General features: G+C 47.3%; 1 protein-coding gene across 7 annotated transcripts; it reads left to right on the top strand.

Moving 5' to 3' along the window:
* Positions 1-12: 12 nt before the first annotated feature.
* On the top strand, positions 13-27,921 carry RGS8 (regulator of G protein signaling 8). 7 transcript variants are annotated; one of them, XM_065842501.2, is made up of 7 exons: positions 6,506-6,549; positions 6,770-6,828; positions 8,265-8,813; positions 10,710-10,811; positions 11,704-11,768; positions 20,762-20,928; positions 22,610-27,699. In XM_065842501.2, exons 3-7 carry the CDS (start codon positions 8,788-8,790, stop codon positions 22,790-22,792), a joined length of 543 nt encoding a protein of 180 aa, XP_065698573.1. In that variant the 5' UTR covers positions 6,506-6,549; positions 6,770-6,828; positions 8,265-8,787; the 3' UTR covers positions 22,793-27,699. The 7 variants fall into 7 exon arrangements, with proteins under 7 accessions (XP_071666121.1, XP_071666120.1, XP_065698571.2 ...); XM_071810020.1 differs by lacking the exons at positions 6,506-6,549; positions 8,265-8,813 and adding an exon at positions 13-185 and having other exon boundaries at positions 11,707-11,768; positions 22,610-27,921; XM_071810019.1 differs by lacking the exons at positions 6,506-6,549; positions 8,265-8,813 and adding an exon at positions 18-185.
* The last annotated feature ends 47 nt before the right edge of the window (positions 27,922-27,968 follow it).

The following is a 27,968-nucleotide window of genomic DNA, read 5'->3' as shown; positions in this document are numbered from 1 at the left end:
TAGGGAGCCAGGAGAAGTACCATAGTGCTGCTGCTCCTCCAGAGATAACTATAGCCAGGCTGGATCCTTTCCCCTCCCCAATGCACCGTGAGCCTGCAGACACTGCTCCTCAAGGTTCCAACCAGCCATGTCCATCAAGCACCAAAAGCCACGTAGTCACCACCCTGCTGCCGGCTGCAAGACAGGTAAGAGCCAAAAGTGTCCTGGTGGGTGATGAAAGGTCCTGTGGTTCTCTGCTTGGTTAGGAGGCCCCAGGGGAGGGATTTTACTCACCCCTGCCCCAGTTTGCTGGGGGGAAGGATGGCTCTGCAGGCAAAGCGGGAGGGGAAGGGTGCTGCTCAGATGTCACCCCCACTAATGTCACAGCAGCACTTCTCCCAGTGTGTTAATCTTCCTGTGGCACCTTAGAAATGGTCAGGGAGCCGCAGGCACCACTTCTAATTAGCAGGCGGGGAAAGAGAGCAGGGTATTTCGTGCATTAATCCCAGCCTGGCTCTGGCTGGGCCGATACAGGAGCAGGACTGGTCCTGGGCGATCTCTGTTTCAATCGGATTAGCGGTGGGCCTTTGATCCTGGGAGAAAACATCAGTCCGTGCTGGTGCCTGCAGCTCTGAGATCTTACCATCTTTTCATTTCCTTCCCTCCACCCCCCTTCTTTGCTATTGTTGTTATTTTAAAATGCTGGATTGTATTTCCTTTGAATATTTGGGTATCTGTGACATTATGACTAATATCCAGGCTGAACGCTGGGGCTGAACTAGTTAAAAATAAGATTAATTGGAGCGAAAGGAGAATGTATTGGAGGCAAGCGAACTGCACTGAGCACAGGATGGAGCAAAACCTTGCAGATGGCAGGAGTGTGTGTTCTTTGGGGGAAAAACTGGGGGCTGACGTGAGGGCACTCATTTTCCTGCAGCCCTGAAAGATCGTGGAGATCCCTGCAGAAGCAAGGGCCATCTTTTTGCTGTTTAATGGGGAATAAGCTGGTAATTTGGCACAGCTAAGACACAGAAGGGACCTGTCGTGCTAGCATCATGCTGATTATCACTGCACTCGACCGCAGAGGAATGCAGTCGCATTCTTCCATCTGGGGAGCATGCAAGCTGCATACAGGGCTTTGCTTTCACTGTCCTGTTGTGCTGCCCTTCTCCGAGACTCACTTGTTCCTGCAGCCTCAGGCTCCTCCAAAGCAGCACGGACAGGACAAGCCCGGCCTCTTGCCCTGCAGACCGTCCATGTGGCTTTGGCCATGTTGCCCCATCCTTAGGGCTTGACTGGTGCAGGCATTGGCAGAGCTCAATGTGCATCTCCATCCAGGCTGGCAGGGCACGGGCAATGATTACAGGCCAGTCTCCCGAGAGAGAGATTGGTGCTGGATGCAACAGACTTTTTTTTTATTAAAGAGCCACCATCTGCTGGAGAAAGAGGATGAACCCATCTAACTCACTTCATTTATGTTTTAATTAAGACTAGGGCAGTAGCCTCCAGAGATTCAAGAGAAATCCCAGCTTGCTGATGCGGTTAACCGTGTATTTCATCGTACAAACATCCATTCAACTGTTCACATGTTTGAAGTTAAGCACGTGCTCGGGTGTTTTGCTGCAGTGGGAATGACCTCCCAGTGCCACGTTGTGTGTCTGTATAGGGGTTAATAGCCCCAGTAAATCCTTGCTGTGGGACCTGGATGCCCTGTAAGCCTGAGTCTCTGAAATAGCAGTGATAAGAGCAGAGAAGCATAGACCTTGTCTGTCATAAATGGATTGTGGCTGCAACCCTGAGATCCTGGGGCTGGTTTCTAACATTCAGTAAGCAGCTAGTTTGCAGGGTGTTCAGCTTGCAAAATGCAGGCTGCTTGCAATCATCTGGAAAGACATCTCAGCAGGAAATGAACCCGATCCATCAGCAAGCCTCGCTCCCCAGCCTGTCCCAAGCTTCAGAGCTCAGTCAAAACATACACAGGATGGAGCATTTGTGGCAGGAGATCTTTGTGGAAATCTGTCTGTCGGGGTGGATCTGTCTCGGCTTCCCAACCGTACACACTGACTGCATTACAGACGCTGCCATATTGACAGCAGCAGTGATGCTGAAAGCTGGGAGGACTCCAAGGCTGCACAGAGCAGCTCGGTGTCAGCTCCAATCCTTTCTGCCTCCCTGCTCTGCGCTCACAGCATCTTCGACAATGCACACGTGTAACTGCTCCTGGGCACAGGAGCACATTTCCTCTGAGAACAATTAGGAAATGGCAATAAAGTGCTTTAAAGGGGAGAAGCTGCCCCTCTCAGCCTGGAGCCTTCCATACTGCTAGGCTGTTGGTTTGGCATCCTACTTGCCTTGAGGAATTGGGGAGGGAGTCAGGAACGTGCAGGCTGGGGCCAGGAGCCATCTCGGAGCAGATGCTGTTCTGCTGCAGCCACAAATGTGTCCAGGAGACACTTCTATCATTGACACGGGGAGAATTTAAATAGCTCCCATGCTCTCAAGCTAAGCCGGAGACAGAACTGTGGATCGCGCTTTATGTAACTAATTTTTATTTTTAAATGCAGCCTTTTGTCTTCAAGGGGAGTTCAACTCAGTGGGTGTCTCCTGCCCTGCCTTGTTAGCACATGAAGTGGCTTCTTTTATCACACCTCCAGCCAGTATATCAGCTGCTTGGTTTCCTCACCTACCCTGAAACTCAAGGTCTCCTTGTTTCACCTTTCAGGATTTCCTGCTTGCCTGGCCTGATGTGGAGAATGATTTGATGTTGAAGGTGAATAAAAAAAATTAACCCCTTATAAGCGTTCTAAGCTACATCTGTGGATATTTCCTGATGTTACTGGAGCTCTTTTTTTTTGTAGAAGAGGGAGCTGTTCTCATGGTTCTCTTCCCAAGTCAGACAAGTCTGATTTGTTTTGCAGTTCGGGAAGCTATCCATGTCAGTTGTAATTCCTTCCTGCCAACACAGTCACCTTGTGCTGGACCAAGTGTGTTTTCCCCTGGACCCTACATCAGGCAGACAGAGAGCGCTGCTTGTCAGGTGTCAGCTACTAACAATTTTCTTCCAGCTTTAATTGCATGTAGTGGTGGAGAACAGCAATCTCTGGAGAGAAATTAATTACTAATTTGAATTACCTTGGAGCTGGGCCCATATAGGTACCAGTCTGGATTCTGGATATATTTTGAATGACTATGTGTTGGAGGAGATCAAATGACACTTTGTGCAGTAAGAGATTTGCTAGGATGGTCACTCCGGGTTGAGGGTGTGCGCGCGTGTGTGTGTGTTTGTTTGTTTTTTACTGGAAGACTGGAAGGAAAAAGTCCCCCTTGTGTCACAGCAGAAGTGGCCCATGGCTACGGGGTTGTGGTTGAGGCAAAGGCAGGCTTGGCAGCATGGAAGTCACCTGAATTCCCAAACCAGCGACTACTGTGGGAGGCAGCCGGCCTCATGTCATTGGCATTTTGCAGTCCCAGAGCCTGCATCACCGAGCATCCTCCAGAGAGATCACAGAGACAACAGGATCTCATGAAAACATACCAAAGGATGACTTCAGCTCGGGGGGATGTTGCTGCCAAACATCCCAGCAGGCTGAAGAAGCACTTTCTTGGTGCTAGGGAAAAATCTGTTGGACCAGCAAGCTGTGAAGCACACCCTCCAACAGGCTCCTTGCAGCACCGTACTAGAAAAGAGAGATGCTGGCACAGACCCAGGACAAGTGGCAAAGTAAGAGTGAACGCAAACCCAAAGAAGTTCAAAGCCCTTGTGGCACGGCTCACTGTAAATATGACAAGGCCGTGGAGTCAGAAAATGAGAAGTGGAAGCGACAGCGGCAGGCTTGGCGTGATGGCTCATTAAGCGTAAAATAATGGAATCCCAGAGCAGCAGCAAACCCCCGAGGAAAAGAGAGCAAGAGTGAGAAGATGGGGAGAAGTCTGCTGAAATGTCAAGGTGAAGGAGTTTATTTAAGCCAAACCCAGTGGAGATGTCAGCCAAGCAAATGAGTTAGTCAGTGAAGGCATCTTCTGATTTTCCAGCTCCAAATGGTGAAGGGTCGCCAGCTGCCAGCCCCAGGAGGAGCTTCCCTGGATCTGGAGAGCCAGAAGCCTTATGACTACCAGCCAGAGCTGCTGTCCTGCTCCAGATGGATGTTTGTGAGGGCAGCTGTGCTGGAGGAACAGATGTCATCAGGCCGTGCAATTTTATATGGCAGTTGGGTGGCAGAAACTGGGACCAAGTGAAACTAGTGGAGGTGGTTTTGGTCCAGAAGGAGTTTTGGGGTAAAAAACCACTCGAATAATAGAATCATTTAGGTTGGAAAAGACCCTCAAGATTATAGAGTGCAACAATAACCTACCTCTGACACTCAACCATGCCTATAAGAACCTCATCTATGAGTTTTTTAAACCCCTCCAGGGATTGAAGTCATCAATAGACAAAACACATGAAATTTGCAGGGAGGCAGTTAAAACAATATGGAAGGTGAAAAGGACCTGGAGATGGTGGAGAGAAGGTTAATGCCCCAGGAAAAGGCTGGTAAATTCCCTTCCACCCTGTCCAGTGACAGGCAGCGCTCCCAGTGCTGCACATGTTCACTGCTTGTGTATATGCTGTTAACAGGTCATGAGGAAATTGCTTTAAAGTGTTTCTTGGAGAGATTTGAAATTTTGGATAGGATTCAAGCCTAATATCAAAATGAGTTATTTTATTAAAAGCTTTTAAATAGAAACTACAGAGTAATCAGAAGCAGGAGGGCTATTTTAGAAGGAATTTGCTCTAAACCTTTTCTACTGCACAGAAGCTTTCTAAAATATTACCCTGTAAAAATATAATTCTCTTTATCCGCAATTTAATTACATTTCCCATAGTGCCTGTGTCAACACAACTGACTTATTTTTGTTCTCTGTTAACTCACACCTGGTCCAGGAAACTAGAATTAAAAAACTGTTGATGTTCAGAATCATTTGTGGGATGCTTCAGGATCTCACTGAGGTAATGAGAAGGGTGTGCTGACATACTGGAGAAACAGGGACTGGGGTCTCTGTCCATACTGGTGGTGGCTATGAGATGACAATGTATAAAACTGGTGTAAAAGTAGGAGGAGGAGTTGGGAGTGCTCATGTGGTCCGCTGATCTACTCCATCCAGACTTAGCTGATCAGGGTTTTTGATCCGTTTGAGGCTGCAGTGAAGTGCAGGTATCTGAATAATGGACCAGAATTATCCAGAGCTTTGTTGATTGAATGTTTGGTTGACCTCCCCCACCCTCCAGTGTCTGTGTGTGTCCTGGAAAGATTATGAAAATGTTCTTCCTGTGGTTGCCCAGAGAGAACATGGAAGTGCAGAAATGCATTAAAAGAAAAATGACATGTTCGAATTTAAACCCTTGGTGATGTTGGATTAAATTTGTCTTAGGTTTGGGGCAAGGGCTGAAGCTGACCGTTATTTAACTGGAACAAACCAGCCTGTTGTACCAGAGGCATAAGATGAACCTCGACCTTTGACCTTGGCTGAGAGGAGATTGTATCAGCCCTGGCATTTTTGCAGTGCTTGTCTTCTGATAACCAGAGTCATCATTAATCTGAGTCAGGATGACCTGGGCTTTGCGATGGGAGGATGAGAACAAGGCAAATATTTCCTTGCCATGTTGAGCTACGAAGGAGGGGATCCAAGATGACGGAGAGCTGGGATCGTTGCTGCAGTGCTGCTAATCCCTGTGTTCTTGTAGTTAGTTCTGCAGGACTCTGTCTTTCCCCGGGGATGTTGCCTGGTGGTAATGTGCTATCTCAGGACATGATTTCTGTTAGTAGCACTGGGATGCCAGGCCTGGCAATGTTTTAGCAGAGGAGAGGCAGGTGACTACAAGTTTGCAGGAAAAAGGCAGCGACTTGCTTAACTGCAAAGGATTATTATTATTAAACTTTGTCAGAACCAAAAAAGCAATGTAGATCCCATGGCTTGAGCCCTTGGCGAGTCAGTGAGCCATGTTAGTGCTTATGTGACCCCCAGATGTTGTCACCAGTGGCTGAGCTAAGCCTGGAGCTGGGGGGCTGTGCTCCAGCCCCACTGTGCCTGTGCCGCAGGTTTGGGTGTTGTTCAAGTCAATGGGGTGCACTGTGCACCCCATTTACATTCTCTGGAGGATGGAGGTGTGGGTGCAGGAGAGAAAAGGGAGGGGGAGCCTGTACCGTGGGGTGAGCACACCGAGGGAAAGGGGGGACAGGTGAAAGGGGTGGTCTTTTTTTTCTTTCATCATCCCATGCCCTGCAATTAGGTGCTCCCTTGCCTGTTAACAGTTTTACTTGGCCATGCTGTCACCGGGGCCCTTTAATTAAACTCTCTCATCCCTTCTGTCTGTGGCAACTCTTGACAATCTGAGGGCAGCAACCTTCTCTAAACCTCAGAGGAGCCGATTAAACCGGCGCAGGCGGATGCTTTATTCCAACTTACCGCGGGCGACAACAGCGAGCGCTTTTGCAGGCATCCCCCCATCCCCACCCCCAGATGCTCCCTGCCAGCCTTTGGCATCCACCGCCCATCTCCAAGCGGGGATTGAAACCGCGGTTTGGCTGCCAGGTGGGTGAGGAGGGGATGCAGAGAGATGTGCTGATGGGGTGAGCTCTTCGGCAGAGCTGGCAGCACAGCCGGGCTGAGGGTTTTGCTGGATGCGAGGGAGCTGCTCGGAGCTGCGCTGCTGCTGCCAGCAGAGAGGTGGGAAGGGGAGGGGTATCCAAATGTGACTTCCAGCCCGGGCAGGGGGCTGTCGCTGGAGAAGACCGCTCTGCTCTCTCCCCAGAGCCTTGGTGGCCACGCCGCCGGCACGGACACACCGTTGGAGAGGAAAGGTCACAGGCAGTGAGTATCTTTTTCCTCTGTGTCTGTCTGTCTGTCTGCAGTGCCTCTCTGCTCAGGTTTTGCTGGCTTTCTCTGCATGTGAGTGGATGGTCAGAATCTCTTAAAGCCCCTAAGATCTCCTTTTTTTAACCATTGTGCTTCTAATTTTTGCTATTGGGGTGGCTTCTTTCTCCTTGCTTAGGTGGTCTCCTGGGGTGGTTTGATAACCTGAATGTCATAGTCACACCCCTCCCTTTCTGTCTCTCAAGGAGAAACCCCCAAAATACATCCATGATGAGACTGGCAATTCTCCTTGACCAGGGTCCTTTCACAGCAGGGGGGAGCAGGATGAATGATGGAGCAGGAAGCAAAAAAACCTCACCATGGACCCCTACCAGGATGCCTTTACTAGATGCCACAGATTATATTTCTAAAGTCATAATTGACTGGTTTTATTTGCAACCAGAGGAGATATCCATGGGGATGTCAGCCTAGCAGTGGGATTGCCTTCACAGGAAATAGGGGTCTTGGCACCCGTGAAGTCAGACAGACTTTGGGATCACGGGGAAGTTGGGTGCTGATCAGCCCTGCAGGGTGTTGTTGTGGGAGCTGGTGAGGGGGTGGGAGCGGGGGCAAGCAGGAGGCTTGTTTCATAATGGTACCCCAAAAACCAGGCTGCTGGAGGGCACCCGGCTCTGCTCCCAGCCCTCTCTTCGGAGCAGCAGAGGGACAGAGGAATAGGGGCTGCTGGACTCTAGGAACTCATGTGCTGTGGCCCCACACGCGGGTGAGGCTGTTAATGAGGAAATTTAAAGGGGTTTAAGGAATTACAAGGATTGATTTCAGTTAAAGCGCATGGAAGCAGCCGGTCAGGGTAGGGATTAAGGAAATGCACTCACTGGCATGTAGCGCAATCCCAGTTCCATTAATTTAGTTGGGAGAAGAGGCTTTGTGCATTTTTTCTATTTTAATTTAATCAGGTTTTAAAAGGGAGGTTGCGATGGGCAGCCCAAGCTCTGGGATCTCCCCAGGCCTTGGCAGAGCAGGGTCCTGGCTCCTTCACACACTGTCTCTGCTCTCATCGGTTCCTTCATCTCCTCCTCAGTTGTCCCCTCTGGCCAAGGGGACACGGAGGTTACTTGGGGCTTGGCTTCATCCTGGCAAATAAACCTTTGCCCTTTGCTTGCTATGTGGTTCTGCTCTCTGTCCCATCGCTCTCCTGGCTGGTGGACCTCACCTTCACTCTCTGATGTGAGATTTGTTCACCCAGCTGCCTGTGTGCCATCCCTCCCTCGTGCCCTCCTTCCCTCCCCTTTGCGGACTGTGCATCTCCTTGGTGGCTCCTCCAAAGAGGAGATGCTTTCTTTGAGTTTTTATTGTGTGAGCGCTTGAGCCTGTGATAGTGAAAGGACCAGCATCTGCAGACACGTGAAGTCCTCCTGTTGTTTTGTTTGCAGTGCCAGCCTTTTCCATGATGCCTGGCCAGTAACATCAGCCATGACCTGGAGGGACAGGGACAAGCGGTAGTTTGGACTTCCCTAGAGAGGTCAGCCTGGAGCTCTGCCTGTTGAGGAGAGACCTTCAGAGGTGTCGAATGATGAGTGTGATAATGCCAACTCCTGCTGCTCCGTGGTGAGCTGTGACGCCAAACCCAAATCACTTTAGAGCTGAAGCTGGACTTCACCTGCGGCCCTGGTCTTAGAAGGAAATGCTGTGTCTCCTCTGTGATCAACCCTCAACTCTGAACGTCTACCCTTGAAAAATCGACCTTCCACACTAGGAGGCAAGGATCAAATGGGTTGAGAACAACTGGCCCTCCTTTTTTTTTTAATTTTTTCTTCAGAGGATTCTTTGATATATTTTTAAGTGCCAGGACATGAAACAGTAAATCCCTCCTTCCCGCACTCCTGCCTCCTGCAAACAGCCCCGACTGCTGTCCAAGCCAGCCAGTTCAAGGGTTAACTATAACTGGATGCCTGAATGGCTGCCTTACTGATCCCACGGAGGTAACCGAAAAGACGTGATGCATCCCTCACCCCTGCCCATCCTGTCGCTGTCTACCTCGTCCAGCAAGCCTCAAGTGTCCCCTCTTCCTTCCTGCCCTTCCCTTGCCTCTCCACCTCCCGCGGACCCACTTTCTTTCCTTCTCTTTTTCTTGTGTCCTGTCTTGGAAGTCCCCACCTAGAGATGGCTGTTAAGTGAGAGCCGAGCTCCTTGCTCATGGCACAGCATCTCTGTTCCCCGTACGCTCTAATTCTTTGCTGCAGTCCCTTGATCTCAGGCATCAGAGGAGAAAGCTGAGCAGCATTGCGGTAATGCATGTCACACCTCTTGCTGAGAAATTCGTGAGATTGTTAGAACGAGCAGCGCAGGGAAGAGAAGGGTTGGGGGTAGGAAGTATCAGGAAAGCTACTGGGAAGATCCTATAGCGGACTCAGTGTCAGCTTGTGCACAGCAAGTCCAGCATACTCAGCCATGAATGTGACCCTTTGCACGCAGGATTTCTGCACCAATATCTGGAGTTTACGTAGCGTAGCATCTCGAGACCACCGGGCAGGGGTCAATATTTTGAGCTTGTGCAACGAATCATGCAACTAAAGATCTCCAGGCTTTTGTGCATATTAAATGCTGCAAGCTGCCTGTGCTGCACCAGGGAGACACTCATTGCATTTAATTAACATTTAATTTGCTTTAAGATTACATTAGAATGTGCAATAATAGAAACTCTCTGAAGGGCGGGAGGAGAAGGGGGAAACAGGCGTGCTACAGATTGGCTCAGTCACTGGTGCTGAAGTATTCTGCAAGAATTACATATGGAAGGGAAAAATACTGTGCTTCCCCCTGCAGTCACAGAAAGTGTTTGGTATCGGTTTGGCAGCAGGGCTGGGAGAGGGGCTTTCTCCAACTTGGAAGTGAGTCCAGCAGCTGAGAAGTACAGACTGGGTTGCTAAATTCTCCCCCCCTGGTCTGGAGAAGAGAATGGCCTCGTTTGCTGTCTGGGGAATCTTGTAGAAGAGATGCCCTTGAGCTGGGGAGGTAAATTGCAGGCTCTGCCCTTCTTGAAACCATGTAAAACCATTAACTGGTACCTATATATTTTTGAGAGGAGGTTATGCCAGTCCCATATAATGCATGTGTGTGTGGCATTTCCCTCTCCTTTTGTGTTTCTCCCCATCCCAGGGCTATGTAAGGAAGGATGCTGCGGACGGGCCAGCTCTCCCGGGAAGGGACTAGGAAGGACATGAGGGGCTGGTGGAGAAGTGAAGGCTCTGGGGCTGCTTTGAAATTTAGAGGAAAAAAAGCAATAAAGCTATTTTTCTGCCTGGGTAAGCCTGCCAGGAGACAGGCAGTTTTAGTTTGCTTATGTAACCTCGAGTCTAAAGAAGCTGCTTGGGATTCATCCTGGCTGGGGTCTCATGGCTCTGCAGCACCTTGCAGGTTGCCTTGCTCCTTCTCGTCTTCCTCCTGCCCTCAAGCCCTGGTATTTGTGCTGGTTTTGGTGCTACTGGGTCATGGTCACTGATTTCTGGTCTTGCTGCCCATTGCTCTCCTCCCACACCTGACCAGAGCAGGTCTTTCCAACAAACCACCCCAAAGCGCAGCCTTAAAAACCCGTTTTTTGCCAGCCAGAGCAGCTGAGTGATTGCTGTGGGTGAGCCTGGGCCTGTGTCCATCCTTAGTGTCTGCTTGGCATCTTCCTGGAGATATTTTGGTGTCCCTCTCACAGATGAGGGAACCGAGGACACAAGTCTGAGGCACAGAGCCACTGAACATGGTTTAATTTTTTTTTTTTTTTTTTGCTTTTGGTTTGTTTTTATTTTTGCCACTGTGGCTAAACTTATAATCATCATGTTCTTTGGTTTTCCCCTGCTCACACCCCTGCTCCCCCACCTCGACCACAGGAACAGAGGGATGAGGACTCGCCTGGGCTGCCTGTCTCACAAATCAGACTCATATAATGATTTCACAGCTATTCTTCCGGACAAGCCCAACCGGGCTTTGAAGTGAGTATAGCTGCAGCATCCCACCCCGACCCCATTTCTGTCCTCCTTCTCCCTGCCCACCACCCCCTCTAGTGTTATTTTCCTTTCGTTGTACTTTGTGTAAGCTTCAAGTAGTTCTTCTAGCCACAAGGAAGGAGGAAAACAAACCAGTGCTGATACAGCGGAAACAGCCTCAGAAAACACCTGGATCATCAGTCCCCGCTGCTGTAGGTGGGACATGTCTGCACATATTTGAGGACGTGATTTACCCTGCTGTTCATCAAGAATCAAAATCTGAGCAGTTGACTCAGTGAAAGAGGCGACCAGCAATTTCAGGTCACAGTCCTCTTTAGCTAAGCCTTGCTGTTAAACGCTACCAAAAAGTCCTGTGTTAGTTTGCTCAGCGCTTAAGGTAGATGCTTCAGAGGATCCAAAGTCCTGATTTGTGATGAGTGAGATGGGACTGATCCAATCGCAAGTCACTGCTTGCATCTGACATAAGACTCTGACCTTGCTCTGAGAGTCAGGAAAGAGAAATAAATGCTTCTGTAGGGGTGGGTTTCATTTTGCTTGACTTTTTGGCTTTTACAGTGTAAATGTTGACATCTGAACTTGTTCCCTGGGCTTCTACTTAGAGTAAATGAGGAAAAATTGGTCCCTTTTTGAGAGTGATTCATCTGGCCTATTTTACCCGCCTACCTGGGGATGTGAGATGAAGACTCAAGTCCCTTGGTATCTCCTCACTGACTCAAAAGGGAGCCCAGGGTGACTTGCTCACCTGGAGACCTCTATATTGTAAACCTCCAAAGTTAGGTGAGAAGAATCCAGCCTTCCTCGGTGTCCTTGTCAAACAGCCCCAGAGGGGCTCAGCAGCCAACGGCTGTCTGTAACTCACCTCTTCCTTTCTTTACAGAAGACTGTCAACAGAAGAAGCAACAAGATGGGCAGACTCTTTTGATGTCCTTTTGTCCCATAAATGTGAGTATAGATCAAATTCTATTTTTTTTTTTTGGCCTCATACCCTTAATACTGGTTGTAGCAAGGGCAAACAAAGTATGTGTTGCATAGCCCAGCAATGGTCCCTTGGGTAGTTGCTTACTACCTGCTGGGTGATGGTCACACCTTGAATCCTGGGTTCAGTTTTGGGCCCCTCATGACAAGAAAGCCCTTGAGATGCTGGAGTGAGTTCAGAGAAGGGCAACTAAGCTGGTAAAGGGGCTGGAGCACCAGTGTGATGGGAGCAGCTGAGGGACCTGGGGGGTTCAGCTGGAGAACAGGAGCTGAGGGGAGACCTTCTGATCTCTGAACTGCCTGGAAGGAGCTTGGAGCCGGGGGGGGGTGTTGGTCTCTTCTCCCAAGTAACAAGTGATAGGACAAGAAGAAACGGCCTCAAGTTGCACCAAGGGAAGTTTAGATTGGGTATTAGGAAAAATTTATTTCCAGAAAGGGCTGTCGGGCATTGGAACAGGCTGCCCAGGGCAGTGGTGGAGTCGCCATCCCTGGAGGGGTTGAACAGACAAGAGATGAATTTCTTGGGGACATGGTTTAGTGCCAGTGTTGGATTAACAGTTGGACTTGATGTTGAGTGTCTTTTCCAACCAAAATGATTCTATGATTCTGTGATGTATAGGCAGGGTTTCTCTGATTAAAAGGCGAGGGCATGAGTTTCTGTGGGTTCCCTTTGTGGGTTTCCTCTTGTCTGGATGATCACAACTGGTAAAGCCATCAACCCAAGGTCTGACCTTCTCCAGCTCCTGGGGATGCACTGCAGGCAGGACCCCAAGGCTGTCACCATGTGTACCATCCTTTGGCATGTGCCTCGGGGTCCCATCTTTCCACACAAGCAAATGACAGGTTCTCAGCTCGCTGAAGCCCCCTGAGACCCACCACACTGGCTTGTTTGCCTCTTCCTTCAGCTGCTCTTCTGAGCTGCTGTGCAGCTCCACTGTGTCGAAGCACAACACCCTGTGTGGTTCAATAACCTTGAACAACTCACTCTGTAGCAAAGAAATCATGCGTGGTGGCCCCTAGCAGGCTCTGATTTACAGTTACCAGTGCAAACTCGAAAATTTCACATCCAGAAACCTTACGCAAACATATAATCAGTGCATCTCACTCCATTTAATAGATCGGTCGTATCAGTTCTGTTCAGAAAATATTATTCTGCCTCACCAATGTTTTCATGCTGAGAAATTATAAACAAGACGGCGAAATTCACAGTATAGGTTCATGAATGTGTTTCTATTGCAGAATAAAACAAGAGCGAGTCAAGGTTGGGGATAAGTCAGTGTGGGTGGTGAACTATTTTATCGCAATAAGGAACTGTCTGGCTTTCTTAGAGATTCAGGTTTTTCCACACTTATATTTTAACATAAGTGTGGTATTATATTATTATTTAAAATAAAGTGTAATTTTGCTGGATTTCTGCTGAGATGACAACAGTTTTGGCAGGGAATTAAGTGACAACTTTAAACAGGCTGGCTGTCCAAGGCAGCAAAAGCAATATATAATTTTAGCAGCAGTATCTTGTTGAGATCATTGCTTTTGCAGCCAGTAAGAGAAAAAAGATGGTGTATCTGGGTATGGCTAAGAGGGAACATTTCTATTGTGGAAATTCAAAACAAGAAGGGAAAAATGCATCAAAGAGACTATAGGTTGCCTGGGGATGGGAGAGGATAGGATGTTCACATCAGAGTTACAATTCTGTACTCGAGCCCCTGTTCCTCCTTCACCACTGTAAAAGTCAAAATTTTCTTGATTAGATACAGACTGCAGCAAAAGTGCTTTGGTTACAAAAGCCAGTGATTTTATGCATCTATGTACTGACACTATACACACTGTTCCCTCTTCAGTTGACTGCTGTGAGTGCTACATCAAACCTCAGTTCAATTATTTTGCCCAACAGCCTCCACAAGAGTGTCTGTTTTTATTAATAAATTAGCCTTAGAGGGTGATAAATGACTTATCAGATTTTTTCCTATCTTTAGAATGGAAAGTAATTCTGATAACTCGCTGGCACCTGAAGAAAAATATTCAGTTCCTAATAGCAACAGAAGGTGATCTTTAAAATTTAAATTAATCTTTTCTTATCAGCAGTCACGGTGACATTGCCTAGTGATCAGTGACAAGAAAAAAATTGTTGTTTAATAAACTACATTCTAGAGGAATATATTACAACTGCTCTGCACCTGAAGGTTCTGGAATTGCTAGCCCTGCAGCCAAGGGTTATAATGATGGAAACACAAAAAGCTCTGTTGAAACAGAAGCGTTATTTTAATTAAGCTGGTTTAAAAAAAAAAAAAAAAAGAGCAAATATCCATAAAAGGAATTATGTTGTAAAATTGGTTTTGCTTATGTATACTTGTATCCAAAACACGGAAGAATTGCCAAATATCTGCTATGAAAACAGAACAAAAGAGAGCTGCATTTTCGCTGTTAGAGATGTGCTGATATTAGAGAGGTAAAGGCAGTCTTGTGCCTTATCTGACCAAAATTTGAGAGTAAGAAAAGCAGCGCCCGGCCTGCCTGCATCTGTAATGAAGCTGCCAGCTAATATTCTACTTTTAGTGCAAAGAGAAGGACAGAACTGCCTCAGTCTCATCTCTCCGTGACTGCCCAGGTGAACAATGTTAGCCAGGGAAAATCTGAATTCCTGCCTGAGGGCATGGGCTCAGCTCCAGCTGGGCTCGGGGAGGCTTTTCCCCTGGGGCTCACAGCATCAGCAGGTAGATCACTTCTGCTTGGTGCATCTGTCATAAACTCGTTCTTCACTAGATGGACAGTTCATCTATTTTGAAAGAGGGATTGTGATGCCAATTTCAGGGGGCTGAATGGTGCTTTCTGCTGTGGTCAGATATTATGGTGGTTTTGGATCCCTTCCAGCCAATCTATTATTTGGGAAAAACAACCAATCAACCAAACAAAAAGGCGAAATCCCAGAGTGCTCAAACAGGACCCGGGAGCTGAATGTAGCAGCTGAAAATGGGGCAGTCTTTGTGGGTGATGTTGCAAGGGGTTGGATAGACAAAAAAAAAAAGCTCTGAGGAGCAAGAGAGTGGATCAGAGCTCCCTAAGAGTCTGTCTGAAGTGCCAAGGTGAGCAGGCTGCCCTGGTACATGGAGGAGGATTGCAGGGCTGCAGTGCTCTTTATGGGAAATGCACACAACTTGTGCACTTCCATTTCCTATTTTCCATTATACAGATTCTATGGAGAGGGTAACTTTGCTTGTTTTTGTCAAATAACCCTCAAAGTCTGATAGCCTTGTATGCGGCCCTCCCTTCCCTCACTCTCCCCCTTGTTTTAATGTATGATCTCTGTGGGTAGTGTTTGATCCTGATATGCTACTTCTGGCAGCATCTTGAGTGGACTATTGAAAATCCCTGGGTTTTGAGGTGGTTGCAGGTCACCAGAGACTCCCAGGCTGGGTCCCCTGTGTAGAGTGGTCTGATTTAGATTAGCTCCCTGGTCATTTAAAGAACAATTTGTGTTGACATTAGGAAGAGATCATGAGTAGATGAGGCAGAAAGGCACTCTCTGTCACATCCCCACCTTCCTTCTGCACTGGCACTGGGACTTCAGCATCCCACAGCCTAGTTCTCCTGGAGTAACCAATGCTGAATCGTAGAACCATAAACCAGTTTGGGTTGGAAGGGACCTTCAAAGCTCATCCAGTGCCACCCCTGCCATGAGCAGGGACATCTTCACCAGCTCAGGTTGCTCAGAGCCCTGTCCAGCCTGGCCTGGGATGTCTCCAGGGATGGGGCATCCACCACCAATCTGGACAACCTGAGCCAGTATGGTAGGATGTTGCTCAGGTCCCTTTCATCGACAGCCGCAGATGTATAGGTCAGTTCAATGATATCCTATATGTTTTTGCTAATGAGCAACACAAATAAATTTGTACCCATGGGGTCAGCCAGCTGATCCCCCTTTTTACAACAGGAGCCTCATCTGCGCTTGCTGTAAGACACCCAAGCACATCGCAGCCATGTGCCCTCGAGTCAGGACTTCTGAGCACAGCAAGCAACAGGAGAGAGGAGTTTGATCCTACTTTGCAGCAGGGACTTGAGAGAGCAAGAGACAGATCGTATGTAGCATGCTTCCTTGGATGCTCAGGGAGCAAAAGCGGTGGTTTTAACATGCTAGATTTTGGCATCTCTTCCCATTTTGTGCCAGTGTGGATTAAGAATGGCTCCCAGGGCAGCAGAGCTCTGCGTGGTCCACTGTGTGTGTGCGCTTGCATGTGAGTAACAGAGGAGTAATCTCTCCTCTGTACTCATGCCCAGGAGGTACAGGCTGGTTAGCCAGATGGAGATTTCTTTTGACAGGCTGCTGAAGGGAAATATAAGCAATGGCATGTCTCATTCTGCATCCCTTGCGGGGCTGGACACATGGCCTGTCATTTGTCCAGAATCCAGCAGGACAGTCTGTCCTCAGCCCTTAGTCACTTTTCAGTGAAGCATCCAACACAGAAAACCTTTGCATTGAATTTCCATTTTTATCTCAAGGGTGTTGTGGTTTGGTTTTATTTTCCTCCCCCCTCCACCATGTTTTGTGATCTGTTTGCTCTTCTGCACAAACTTTGTTGTCCTCCTTCTCCTTCTGTTGTCTCCACATTGCTCCTCTTCCTACACAGCACAGGAATATCGCAACCTACTCCTGGTTCTTTCTAAGCCAGCATAACACTAGCATTAGCGTTGTGCTGGTGACAGGCAGCTAACATCCACCAAAGCAATGCTCAGCAGCAGTGAGAGCAGGTACATATGCTATACAGAGCATCGCGGCCTTGTCTCTTCAGCCCTGGACCCAACGAACTTCAGAGAGCTGATCCACCAGCTGTAAGGACTCTACCTTTTTTCCTACATGAACTGCTGATTGCCCTGATGGTGTGAAATGCATGCGTTAAATATATGATTGTTGATTGCTTTCTTACTCCAACAGTGGCTAATGCTTGGTTATTAAGCTACTAATCTCAGCTCTTCCTCATGTTGCTAAAGCCTGCCTTAGTTAAGACCAGTGTTTTGTTGTGTGCTAGTCAGTTCAGTCCCTTCCTCCACAGCCCTTCTTGCTGGAAAGGATCTGCTCTCCATGGCCTGAAGGACAACATTTGAATGGGATGTCAGGACCACCTGAGTCCCAGTCTTCATGTAGTCTTGGATCCACCTGGCAGTCCCCATCTATAAAGCACAAATTCTTGTCATTGTCTAATTCACAGGTGACGTGCAGGCTTATGTCTGTATGGCAAGATCTTGGGGTGGGATAATGCACAAATACTTGCACAACCCTTCTTGACAATCCTCTTGTCCATTTCCTTGGTCTGTTTGAATGGAGAGCAGGGTATTTTGAAGCTACATTTTCAGTGCAAAAGTAAAAATCAAATGTCTTCTACTTCTCTTTCATACTTGACCCTCCATTTCTTTGCCTTCACCCTACTTGCTCTATCACACTGATTTACTCCTTTTACTTCATGCAAGGCTCACTGCTCTTGGGTCAAATTCCTGAATAAGTATTCAACAGTTGTCTTGAAGGACTGTGCATCTATACCAACACATCTATCTTCTTGAATGGCCATGCCTTTAGACTACACGTTAGCGATATCTTGTGCCGCTGCATCTGAAGGCTTCTAATCCTGCTTTTAATTTCTGTGCTTTTTCTGTAAAGCATCCCCTAAATTTTGTACTTCTCAGGTGCTCCAGCCATCTACCAGGATATTTCAGGAGGATGACCCAGTAGGTGATGCTCTCCTGCTCATATCACACTGCAGTCCAGTGCTGGTTACCCCTGCAAAAAAAACTGTCCGGTTGGGTGGGATGAGCTTTGAAATGCTGGTCATCCATGAGCGATGCTTCCTTGATAGCTGTCATGCACAGCAGGAGATTATTAAAGTCAACATCCAGGTCAAATTCCAGCTTAGATGGTGGCAGTCCCCATACCTAATTGCCCTTCTGCTCTTTCAGTTAGTTTTGTCATTGTTCCATGATAAACTTGTGAGCAGCGATATACTACTGCGCAGTCATCTGGGCTCCCGTCTCTAAACTCCATCTGCCAGGCACAGCTGTAAATGCTGGCAGGCATTCAAAGGCTAAAGATGAAATCTGTGGAGAGCCAGGCAGCCTCGAGTCAAGGATGACCTCTCCTGCATCCGAGGCCTCCTCTGAAAGGTCCTCCCAGGTCCAGCCTCGTCATTTCCAGCTCCTCAAAGGCTGTGAGGAAGGCACAACAGGAATATATAAATAAATGGAGAACAGACAGACACTATTAGGTATCTATCTGCTGTCTAAACTTACTTCAAGATAAAAAGGAGCTGATTGACATGAGAACAGGAGGCAGAGCACAGGGAAACCTCCTGGTCCCAGGAGGGACCTGCTGTGGCTGCAAACACCTTTCTTAGCTCATCAATCATGAAGTCCCCATCTCTTAGCAGATATTATATTTTGCAGATATTTGCCATGCAAAGCTGCTATTTCTGCAAGTGATCCTCTGTCACTGCTGAGGCTCTGGAGCTGTTGTAGAGGAAAAGGGGGTGGGGGAAAGACCAGGACAGAGAGAGAGGAGCAAGACCTCTGCAAAGATAAACAGCAGAGGTTGTATATTCATAACAGTGTGCTTGGTTGCTGGAGTGTTTAACATCAAACATCTTAGGAACTGATGATATATAAAATGACACACATCTGAGGGAACTGCTGCTTTTTCTCTTTTGTACTTTCTTCTTCCTGAAACCTATCAGCCTGCTCCTATGTCCTCTCCTTTTCCTCCTGCAAAGTCTCCCTGCTCTGTTCTCAAGTCCTCCACTTGCTTCCACAGGGGCCCTGTGAATTCTATAGGCATTAAGGGGGACACAGGTTTTGGAAAATTGTTCTGTCTTCTAGACTTCAAGAAGGGAAGCAGCCTTAAAACATGTGTCTCATTTACTGCATTTATCTGTCCACAGAGATGCCCAGAACAGCCATGGGCAGTGTGACTCTGACAGGTACTCCTGGAGATGACTTGGCACTCTCTGCTCTGCAGTCTTCTCTGGCGCTAATGTCACCTCATTGCTCCTCTCTTGAATGCACAATTTACTCTGTTAATTGCTCTGTAGTGCTCATGAACAAAAAGCCTAGTTTTGTACACAGTATCAGTCTGAAACCCTGATTTTCTCCTGTAAATGTGTTAATTAAGTGGCAGGATGAGCTGCTGTGATAAAGCTGTTTCCTGGTGATGACAGAAGAACCAAGTGTAGCTGAGATGGGATGTACCCAATTTAGTTGCCGGTTGCAGTCCTCTTTGCAGTGCCACGCACTGATGGAGCAGACAGCAGTACAGATCCCGTTAACAAAGAAGCTTTGAGAAATACAGAGCGTTTAGCCTGTAGTTTGGTCCAGTCTGGCCCAATATCTTTTCTGCCTTTCCCTTGGAAAATCTGGGCAGTCAGAAATCAGACATCTCCACTGACTTCTGCGCAGCCAAAAATAGGATTGTTAGTTGCTATTCGACACCTGAAGCTGTTTCTTCAGGCTGAGGAACTGAAAAATATCTCCACATCCTAAGTTACTACCAGAAACAAGCTGGAATAAGATTAGGATACACAAGGGAGAAAAATGGCAGCGTTACATTCCTGCTGCTTTCTCCTTACATACTTGGTGAAGGCAAGAAAACAAGGACAAAGCTGTAAGAGAGTTTGTGGTGGATGCTGCGACATGGCCATCCCCTGTCCCCAGTGGGCCTGGGGCTGCTGGTGACATGTGAGAATAACCACACCAAGGATCAAGCATTGCCCCTTGGGCTCCACCCCAGCTCCTGCACCGCCAGCCACGGGAGGAAGGAGGGAAGACAGCACCGCTGAGATATCCCACACCAGAAAGGGGAGATGGAGCCCACAGCTCTCCGTGTTGGAGGAGTTCAAGTCCTACAAACCCTCCTTGGTCTTTGTCTGTCCCTGCTGCACACACATGCACTTGCTCCCTCAGGTTTTGGGCGAGTCTGACCTTGCTGAGTGCACTCCCGGTTCCATCAATATTTTTAGACACTTGCTTGGAAGCAGCTGGTGCTGACTCAGGAGGTTTCCAGTCATGAACTGCTAAAGTTCAGACACTATAGAAAAAGACCTGGTAGAGTTAGAAACATGTTACTGGAAGAAGAAAAAAAAAAAAAAGAAAAATAAGACCCAAATTTATTCCTAAGCTAAAGGAAGGAGAAAGGGCATGTGTGAAACTTCCAGCTACTTCAACTCTGCTGGTGCCATTCAGGGAAAGGAAATAAAAAACAATAGCTATGTCCATAAATATGACCAGGCAAGAGTTTAAGAGGACACAGATTGCCTAATGAATCTTTCCGTATTTCTAATCTGCCCTGCCTGACTCAGGTTACATTACTGAAATGTCACAATTGCTAAGCATTAACAAGTGATAAGAACACTTTTACTACTGACTAGACAAGTAGTAATTATGCCCTGTCCTTTCCCTCTCCCCTTTATTGTAGCTGTAACAGTTAGACTCCCCAAGATCCTTCCGCTATTTAAATAAGAACTAAAAATATGTCACAAGGCAATAAAACAAAGTGACAGAAAACATGGGAGGCAAGTCCACAGACACTATGTTCTATTAAGGGTTTGTCTTAATGACAGATGAGACAAAGAGCTGCATTAAGACACACAAGATGCTGTGGCAAAGACACCCTGTTGTTAAAGCCTGATGTTTTCAGGAGGAACTTTTCAAAGGTTAAGTGGCCCAATCCCAGAGAAAGCCTTTTGCCGTGTTAGCTGGCAAAATGCTTCTTCAGAGCAGTAGCGAATGATGTTTGGCTTTGTGACAGCTCATAAGAATCCAGATGATGTATTAGTGTAAGTGATGGACATGTCCTGGGATCACAGAACTTAGGAGAAAAAGCAAATGGCCTTTGGTAGACAGGGGTGGATGGAGGCATGTCTATTAAAGAGACTGCTCCTGTCCGCTTTCTCCTCCCCTTGTGACTGCCTGTGTCTCCCTTGCAGATGGGCTGGCTGCTTTCCGTGCTTTCCTGAAGACAGAGTTCAGCGAGGAAAACCTGGAGTTCTGGCTGGCCTGCGAGGACTTCAAGAAGACCCGCTCAGCGGCCAAGCTGGCCTCCAAGGCTCAGCGGATCTTTGAGGAGTTCATCGACGTGCAGGCTCCTCGAGAGGTGGGTTGGCCGGCACCCTGGGCAGGCAGAGCATCCCTGTGGGATGCTGGGACCTGGGGAGCCCTCCCTCCCCTCCCAGAGGTGATGGTGAGGAGAGGGTGAGGAGGACAGAAATGCCATCCTGCCTGCTACAGCTGGCTCTGCTTGCAGTGACTCATCCCCTAGTGAGGGCAACTACTTTGACGATACTATTAGTCACAACCAGTGAGTTTGCTAGTAACTACAACCTACATTTCCTAACTACTATGAGCTTCCTAGGAGTGTTTCACCTCACTTCACTCATTTACTATCAATCCCCAAGGCTTTTGGTCTCGTTTCTCACAGGACATTTTGTATAAGAGCATCCCACGAATGACTAACTTGTTGACTCTCCAGGGAAGAGGGTTTATCTGCTGACTAACTCCCAACTCAATTAGACCTCCTAAAAGATGCGAGCAATAACTCAGAGCCAAACAAAAAGCGCAGTCACAACCCTAAGCCTAGAATTGTTAAGTCCTCTTCTAAGTTCTGACAGGCTGATGGGACCGTCAGATCCTGCATCGTGATGCTGGGTTGTGTTATTTTGTTCATAATGCGACCAGGAGGGTGCTCACTGCACCTGCTATACCACAGTGGTCCTTCTGAGAGATTGCACAGGTGCTTGTCACGATACAGGTGCCTGCAAGGGGGTCCCCCTAAAAGGGCTCTTTTTGCTCCATCTTTGAGCTAGGAAGGTTCTTGTGGGGCCACTGAGGAGCACACAAATTTACACCCAGTGATGTGGGCATCTCAAGGCATGCTTCAATCCCCCTCATCCTCAGTGAGCATCTTCCTGCTGTTATTCATGAAGTTGGGTGAGATTTCCCAGGACTGAATCTGGAGTAGACATGTGAGCGCAGGCTGGATGGGGTCTTTCCTAAATTTTGGTTCCGTTGTTCTTATTTTGGAGTACTAGAATGTGAAACGACCCTTAAGTGACACAGAAAGCTAATCTATATTGCTGTCGCCTGAGTGGAGGCAGACTGCTTCCCATTCTAGACTTCTTTAAGTTTGGACACTGGGTTAATAACAACAGATAGCATCTTTTCAGCCAGGTTTTTAACAGTAACCCTAACAAATGCTGACTGCTTTGCTAGGGAAAGAAAACAGGAGAACTTATGTTGTTGGCTTTGCAAACAAACAGCAGTCATAACATGAGGGTGGTTTATTTTTTCAAGTCCTTGCTTGGGATACTGTAACATGAAGCTGTTATGGGAAAAATCAAACAATTTATTTTATAACAGCAAGAGTTTTAAAGCATTTAATAAGACTATGCTAATATTTTAAACCCAGCTAAAAGTTCATTCACCCTTATATTAGGCATGTAGTGAAGAATAAAGCGAATAGAGAAATTTTAGTCGACAGGAGAGAGGTTAGGCTGAGTCAGTATTTTTAGAAGATGCTTAAGAGCCTGAACAAAACTACTTTGATTTCAAAAGTGCTCAGATCACTGCAAAACTAGTTCAACTTTTCCAAATTTGGGGCAGGATTTGTAACACTGGATTGCTAAACATATCAGAGTTTGGGGGGCTGTTCAGGCACAGGTGAGGGTAGGAGCTCGGCCCTTCTGCTGCTTTTACAGCCACATCTGAGATGAAACGTGCCATTTGAAGCAGGAAAACTGGTCACTTGGTACCAAACTCTCTTCTGCTACTCTTCCCAGGTGAACATAGACTTCCAGACACGGGAGCTGACAAGAAGAAACATGCAGGAGCCCTCCCTCTCTTGCTTTGACCAAGCTCAGGGGAAGGTGCACAGCCTGATGGAGAAAGACTCCTACCCCAGGTTCCTGAGATCCAAAATTTACACAGACCTGCTGTCTCAAACCCAGAGGAGGCTCAGCTAGAGCAGCGATGGGGCCCTCAGAAACCACGTGCTTCCCACAACAGCCAAAACCTATGCCTAAATGTGAAACTTTCTTGGTGTTCAAAGCAGTGGGAATGAGAAAAGAGGGAGAAGAGGAAGAGGAGGCTTCCGGAGTGTGATCCAGATGTGGTACTAGGACTCTCTGAGTTCCTGTGATTTTTTGGTTAGCAGTACCATTTTGCAGTTGTTGCATCTCTATAGCACAAAACCATAATCCTCTCCAGTCACGGGGTCATCTGTTGGGAAAGCAAGTTTCCTTTAAAATTACTTTGTTGGTTTGTATGTAAGTAAGTCCACTGCACCTTTCCATCCTTCCACACATCTCCCTGGCTCTCACCTCTCCCCTGTGTTTGGAGGGGCCCTAAGGGCATTTCTGAAACTCGTGAAGTCAAGTCTGGCCCAAAGCATTGTCTCCCACACTGGCTGCTGGGGTCTGGATCCAGAGACTGGGGAGGGAGAGAGAAAACAAAGGTACATGACTCATGTTGCTTCCCGGAGTGGAAACCATCCGTGAACTCAGCTCACCTTTCCATTTTGGTTGCACATCTTATGACACCAACTTGCTACCCTGCCACAGTCCCTTATCTTCCAGAGATGGAGACTAAGAGTGATTTTCTATATGATTGTTAAGGAGATGAGTTTTTTTCTCATGAGGAAGGTAATCCCAAAAGCTCTCGCTAGACCTGCTCAGGCAAGTCTTCCAGTGTGAATGATTGCTTTTCATTGACATTATTTATTTGTACTGCAGTTCAGCCTCAGGACCCCAGTCGTCATTCAGGCTTCATTGTGCTAGGCACCGTACCAAAACCTAACACAAAGAGGCTCCTGGACGCCAGAGACATTAACGGATTTGGTGGCTTCTCAGGAATGAGCTGCCAACTGTTGGAAAATAGTCGAGAGAAGGAATGTCCCATCTGCCCCATGCTGAGATGTACGAAGAGCACAAGACCTGCCTGCTACGGCAGACCGCATTTTTCATGTCGTACCTCACCAGCACATGTCAGGGAGAGGTAACATGGCAATCACGATTATCTTTTTGTTATTAACTGATTATTGACTGTTGTTGTTACCTACCGATTGTTCACTGTGGGTTCAATGCCATGTAAAGAACTACTAAAGACACAGACCCTGCTGCATGGTGCTTGCTGAAAACAGGACACGGAAGGGTGCGGTGAGCAGGAGTGTCTGGGTGTGAAGTGGTATGTGAGCTGTTCCTTGGCCATATTCCCCCAGCCTGGATAGCCAGCTGCAGGAGAAGACTCTGTGCAGATGTCAAGTTGTTTAGCACCCCCTCCGTGCTGTGCAATCACACCATCCGAAGGCCCCATTTCTATGGCATTGCTGTTCAGGATTATTGGCTGTTAGGTTCTTGCAATATTTTCTACTCGAGAAGCAGACAGCCTGTCTCTGGATTTGAGCCTACAGACCTATTTTCTTAGTTTTGTGAAGGCCTGGAAAATGACCCCATGGATCTTTTCCTTCTCTCAGTCACCCACAGATCAGAGGCTGTAAACCTTTGCTCTAGTTTGGGGTGATGGGTAGGTGTCATGTATCAGAAAGCTGCTGATAAATATTTAGTGTAATGTGGTGTAAACTAGGTAGACCTAATTCTAAAACTAAGCATAACGTGTTTGGAACAAGATACAAAAAGCCCGCTTTTGGATATTAAATGTTACTGTCCATGCAGTAGATAGGAAGCAGGTTTTGAGGCTTTTTGTAAGGATGTTGTGCAGAACATTAGGACAAATAGGTTTAGGATAAAGATAGGAGTGGTAAGCATGTTTGGTTTATTCTGGAGGTGTATTCCTCTGGTCTCTAAGACACTAAAGTGTAAATACTGTGCAAGTGCAATTTCTGTTCAGTAGGGAAACCTGCTTTTCAGAACCTGGTTGATCAGCTCTAGAATTCTCTAGTTCTTTTGTAGGAAAAGATCAGTGAAAGGTGGGCACTGGAATGTGCCTCAGATTCATCCAAGGGGTCTACATCATCCAGTGTCTCAATCAGCTGTGAGTTTAACTGTTCATGGGCCTACAGCTTTATAGCAAACAAGGTATGTGGCAAATAAGTTCTAGTGGGACAGGTCTCTGGGGAAACTTGTGCAATGCGCTGGATGGAGTCAAAGACAGAAGCAAAGGATATAGTCATGCATCCAGTGGCTGTCCTTGCTGGCATCTGGGCTATAGGAAGTGGAACAGAGTCACATCACCTATAGATCCCCTCCTGCTATAGGTGAAAGGAAAGGACCCACATTGGGGTGAAACACTCTCAATGACCTGTAAGGGAGGATGCAAAGCCGCTGATTGTGAGGAGGGGCTGGAAGAACTCTCTGTTCCAAGAAACACTGTGTCTACTACACCTGCATAACACGGGATGGACTGGGATCTCTCGGGGACACAGGCTGCTTTGGCTGAAATCATCCCCCTTGAGATAGCCTGTGGTGCCAGTTGTATCCAGTGTCACTGTGGCTGCAAAACAGCTCAGTGACCGGTGATCCAACCCCTGCAACATGGCAGCTCAGCTTCCCCATGCTGTGGTGTCAAACAAGCCAAGGGATGAAGTGAGGCCACCTTGTCTGGTGGCCTTCCTCCATTTCAGCCTCCTCTTCAACTGTACATGCAAGAAGCATCCCTGTGCTGTCCTGGATGTAAGAGACGGCAGCAGCAGGCTTAGGCAGTCATAGTTTTTAAAGAGAAGGGAGAAGGTCGTGCTAACTGCCTTGTGGTATTTTTCTTAAAGCCACTGACACACTTTCTGAGTGGGCTTGGGTGATATTGACCTCCAGTGCCAACTGATGGATCCCAAACAAGGCTTTTCAGCAAAGCATCCTGCAGCCACCCATGGTGTCCCAGAGGCAACCAGGCCACATGGAAACAGCAGGAAAAGATGTTTGTGTCAAGGAACAAGGAACCAGAAACTCAGAAGTAAAGACAGTTCCCTGGCTTCCCCAATGGCTACAAAGGCTGATCCTATTCAGAATGTAACTCCAGAAAGCCCAGGAGGGAACATCCCTCAGCAAGCTCCTCCAGCGTCAGTGCTGGCATCCTTTCAGTTCATGTCAGAACTCACAGAAAAACCTCAAAATTGACAACACCTTGTGAAAACCAAGCTCCCCCCTCTTCTTCATCAGCCTGGGGAATTGCTTTGAACAGGCACATTCAGAGATGCTGTTGTTGCAATGCTGACAGGAGCTCTATTTGTGCTGGCTGATGTAGAAGTGTTTTGCCCATTAAATTGGTGCCAGACAATATCCTCCATGGGAAACATCCTAGAGCATAGAGCGGAGCAAAAGTATTGTCTGAGGCATATGAGTCTATCACAGTTATTTTTGTTGCTGCTGTTACAGTTTGTCTCTTTTGAAGGAAAGCAGGATAGTTATTTAAAGTAATTTTTTTTTTTTTTGAGAACAAGGAATTGGCACCAGCTGCTTCTTTTATGCCAAATGTCAGTCTGAAGTGAATTAAAATAGGCAGCTTATAGCTCTTCCCCTTCAACCAGGGGCTGATTAAGGAAATAATGACTGAGCCAAAGCTTCGGAAAGCACTGAGTGATGACTAATCCCCATCAAGGACAAATATCCTATCTTTGATTCATCTCTTACTGAAGTGAAAGGGATATTCATAATTTACAAACCCCACTTCCCCTCTCCATGAGCACACACATCCAAAATTTTGCTCCTGTTTCAAGTAATGTCAGAGTGTGCCATCACATGAAGAGAGGGCAAAAAAAAAAACCCCAAAACATTTTACTCAGCTCTTTTTATTCCGTATTTGCTGGCACGTAGCCAGTCAGCTCCCAAGTCCTTTGACAGCAAAAGGGAAGAAGAGTTAACAAATTGCCTTTTCTATAAGCTTCAGATGTCATTAACTCCAGAAGCAGATGCAGAACCCAAATCTGCTTTGAGTTTCTTTCTTCTGCTTTGGCCTGTTAGCCAGGTTTGGGATGATTTCCATCACTTTTACTGGACTTAGACATTAATAAGGTTCCTGCCCTTCCTGCTGGGAAGGTGTGAAGGGCAAAGTCCTGCTTGTCTAAGCAGGGGAGGGAAATAGGTGTGTGTGGGTGGCTGCGAGTGCATGTGACTTTACGTGTGTGTTATTTAGTGTCTCTTCCTAGAGAAGCTTTTCTGAGACATAGATGTGCATGTTAAAATAGAAGAATTAGGCATAACTGACATAAACTGAGATATTTTTTTTTTAGCCAGTGTTGTATTTGCCTCGTGTGTAAGTTTGACTAGTAATAAGAGATGTAAAACTCTGCTAGGCTTCCAGTTACCCATAAGAACACATGTATCAAACTGAACTGAATGTTCACTGATAGACACAAAACCAAAATGTTTACAGCATTCAGAGCAATAGCAAAGCATACCTCACGCCAGTCCTGGAGTGCCTCTCACCCATCAGCGCAAGCTCTTCCCTCCTGGGGGGCCTCTTGCTTCTCTCTCCAAACCCCTCCATCCTTCTCAGTCCCGGCCTCATCATCTTTCCTCCTCCTCACTGTGTCCTCCCTGAAGCACTCTTGCCCATGCTAACCTCCCGCTCCACCAGCACTGTTTGTCCCCAATATCTGAGCCTGGATCTTGCTTTACCTCCTCCCATGCCCTCCTGTTTACATACTCTCCATCCCCGTCAGTCCCTCCTCTTTCTTTGCTTCTTACTTCCCCAAACACTCTTCTCTGGTCTTGTCATCTCTCTCCTACTGTCACTATAAAGCTCTTAGTTGCTATTCCTTGCCCTTTATATAAGAAGAAACTGCTTTGCATAATTTCTGCAGTATCTTTCATTCCTGGGGCTGCTGCAGTTGTCTTCTTCCTCGGTATTGTGTTTTTTTTTTCCTCTGGTATAGAAGCATTGTATCACAGAACTGGAATTAAAATACCTTTTGCTGCTAGTCCAGAATGCTTTTCTCTTACCACACACCCCTTGGGCTTTGCAGAGCGTCTGCTTGTCCCCAGTATTGTGTCATCTTCCTCCTCCATCCCCGCTCCATGTGCTGCGCTTGTGGCAGGGGCTGGCTGAGCGAGGAGCCAGCAGCTGCTTCGGCAGGGTCACAGCTGTGCTTCCTCTTGGCTTTCTCATATATATATATTAAAAAAAAAGGAGTGTAAATAAAGGTGTGTGTGTGTTGTATTTGCTTAGTAAAGTCAGTCATTCTGCTCT

The sequence above is a fragment of the Patagioenas fasciata genome, chromosome 6 (genome assembly GCF_037038585.1).
Source record: "Patagioenas fasciata isolate bPatFas1 chromosome 6, bPatFas1.hap1, whole genome shotgun sequence".
Lineage (NCBI taxonomy): Eukaryota > Metazoa > Chordata > Aves > Columbiformes > Columbidae > Patagioenas > Patagioenas fasciata.
The sequence above is the reverse complement of the archived record's forward strand: the minus strand, read 5'-3'. Positions and strand labels throughout refer to the sequence as shown.

Coding starts and splice junctions, on each gene's coding strand:
- RGS8 (XM_071810019.1), top strand. CDS start 81: ATGCACCGTGAGCCTGCAGACACTGCTCCTCAAGGTTCCAACCAGCCA. Junction 6,829..10,709: donor GAGAGGAAAGGTCACAGGCA/GTGAGTATCTTT, acceptor CCTCGACCACAG/GAACAGAGGGATGAGGACTC. Junction 10,812..11,703: donor AAGCCCAACCGGGCTTTGAA/GTGAGTATAGCT, acceptor CTTTCTTTACAG/AAGACTGTCAACAGAAGAAG.